General features: G+C 40.2%; 1 protein-coding gene across 22 annotated transcripts in view; it reads right to left on the bottom strand.

The window, feature by feature from the left end:
- LOC116846577 overlaps window positions 1-2288 on the bottom strand; it is a 248303-nt gene that overhangs the window by 11553 nt on the left and 234462 nt on the right. For 3 of the 22 annotated variants that reach the window (XM_032820608.1, XM_032820606.1, XM_032820610.1), the window contains one exon: window positions 256-360. The exons of the other annotated variants lie outside the window; for them this stretch is intronic. In XM_032820608.1, the coding sequence (XP_032676499.1) occupies window positions 295-360 (66 nt within the window). In that variant the 3' untranslated portion in view covers window positions 256-294. Of the gene's footprint in view, window positions 1-255; window positions 361-2288 lie in introns of those variants that run through there. 22 annotated transcript variants of the gene reach the window in all.

Raw genomic sequence — 2288 nt, 5'->3', positions numbered from 1 at the left:
AGAGAGAGAGAGAGAGAGAGAGAGAGAGAGAGAGAGAGAGAGAGAGAGAAACAGAGAGAGAGAAAGAGAAAACAGAGAGAGAAACAGAGAAAGAGAGCAGAGAGAAAGAGAGAGAGAGAGAGAGAGAGAGAGAGAGAGAGAGAGAGTTAGAGAGCGCAATGATGAGTCGTGAATCGTAATAAGTGAACGAAACAAAAAGGCAGACAATCGTATAAGAGATAATACGTAATATGATTAATTCCGTTAGATAATTACCTGCGGTCGGTTATACGTTTTGTGCGTGCGTTGTGCGTGTTACAAGTCAGTACTCGTTTGGGGCTCTTTTACATTTGGCATCGATTGCTGTCCGGTATTAGTCAACTTAAAAAAAAAACAGAGAAACCAAAAATCAAAAATCCGAGATAAGAGGCCACCGCGCGCGTTGGAAAAGAAAACGCAGTACGTCGCCCTTCTATTTATCACAAAGACGCCAGCGCGAACGTGCTGTGGACCCGCTGAATCAGGGTAAATCGCGAAACTGCATCGATATCCAAAAAGTACACCTCTCACCATGTTCTTTAAATGTCCGTACTGCGAAATAGAACAGCGCGAGATTTTCCACTGCAAAAATGAGTTGAAGAATCATCAAGAATAACATTCTAAAATAACAGCTATATATTTCATAAAAATCTTTTTTTGCAATTGAGATATTTTATTATCGTTGTCGTCTCATACTATTCATTTTACATTATAATATTCTGTCGTTGCAAAATATCGCGCTGTCACCCGCTGGCGCGATATTACTCGATATTACTCGATATTGACGTTATATTTCGCACGATATTCGCTTGTCGTCCGTGATCGATGTCCGATCTCGACGAAAAAGTTGCGTACGCTCGGCGCATTGTTCGGGCATCGACGGTGTTGCTTCGGTAAGTTGATCGAACTGACTCTGGATCAACCGGATCGAAGCCCGAGAAAAGTAGTTACGGGTAAATCAAATCAGACAGAACCAATAACAGTCCCGGACGTGTGGTCTATTCGCGGCGAAGGTTCGCGATGAAATGCTACTTTCGCGTAACGAAAATGGATGCTCCGAAGTGACGTGATTCTTGTTACATTGAAATGCAGGAAAGCTGTCGTGTTTTTGTGACACTAGGGCGGCTGAATTGTGATAGCGCAAACGAAGATAAGTGCGTGTAGGGGCATTTGGTCGTCGAGGACGGCGCATCCTTTGTTAAAAACTGAAAAGATTCTTTTCTCTATTAGATTTTAATTCAATCTTATATTTTCTCGCAGCTTTTGAAGCTTTGACACCGTTTCGCTAAGCGTACTTAGAGTCAGGATCTTGCTGAGAAAGCTTCATTTAAAGCATTACTCGAAGAGACAAATTTCGTTATTTATTTGTATTTTCTTCTTTATTTTTAATTAGTCAGCTCAAAAACTACTACGAGATATAGTTGAAAGAGAAATGTTGAAACAGAATCATTTCAGTTTTCGATCAAGGACTTTGCCACCGAGAGAGCCTGCCGCTTAGCCTCCTACGTCTGTGATCGCTGCTTGTAAAGTTTTTGATTAAAATCAAAGTATCGCAAAACATATCGATGAAGATTGTTGTGCTCATGCCGATGATCGGGGTGCGCAAAAATGTGGATCGCAGTTACATAAAAAGAGAGAAAGAGAGAAAGAGAGAGAGAGAGAGAGAGAGAAAGAGTGGAAAGAGAGAAGCAAGATCGTTTTCTTACCGAATCGCCGTTTACGATTTAGCACGAGAGTACGCTCGTCGATGCCCGCACTAATGACGCCGATCTTCCGTCCCGGAGTAACGGAAAACTTACGCAGAATACAACGACATGCACTGTCGGAGGAAAGCGCGTGTAGAAAAAAAAAGAGAAAAACTCGCGAAGGGACATTTCACATCAATTTCATGCGGAGTTCCGTAGTCTCATGCTTATTCACACAAGAGTACACACACGTTATTATCTTACACATGTAACGTACACACATGCCGCATGCTACACGTACATACACAACGTGCCTAATTAATATTCTGCTAGTTGTGAAACAAAGGAAAAATGAAAATAATATATATATATAAATATAAATATATATATATATTTATAAAAATACAGAAAGAAATATATCGGCCAATCAAATAATACACAGAGAAAACCTTCAGTCCAATCCTTATAGTAAGGCAATATAGTAACGGACTCAGACTTATATAGATAAATAGAGATATATAGAGAGATAGATGATATAGATAGATAGATATAGAGAAGAGGGAGGAAGAGAAAGAGAGAGAAGGA

This window comes from Odontomachus brunneus, unplaced genomic scaffold, assembly GCF_010583005.1.
Source record: "Odontomachus brunneus isolate Ranch 3 - 2012 unplaced genomic scaffold, Obru_v1 Obru_scaffold_066, whole genome shotgun sequence".
NCBI lineage: Eukaryota > Metazoa > Arthropoda > Insecta > Hymenoptera > Formicidae > Odontomachus > Odontomachus brunneus.
This window is presented reverse-complemented; position numbering and strand designations above follow the sequence as displayed.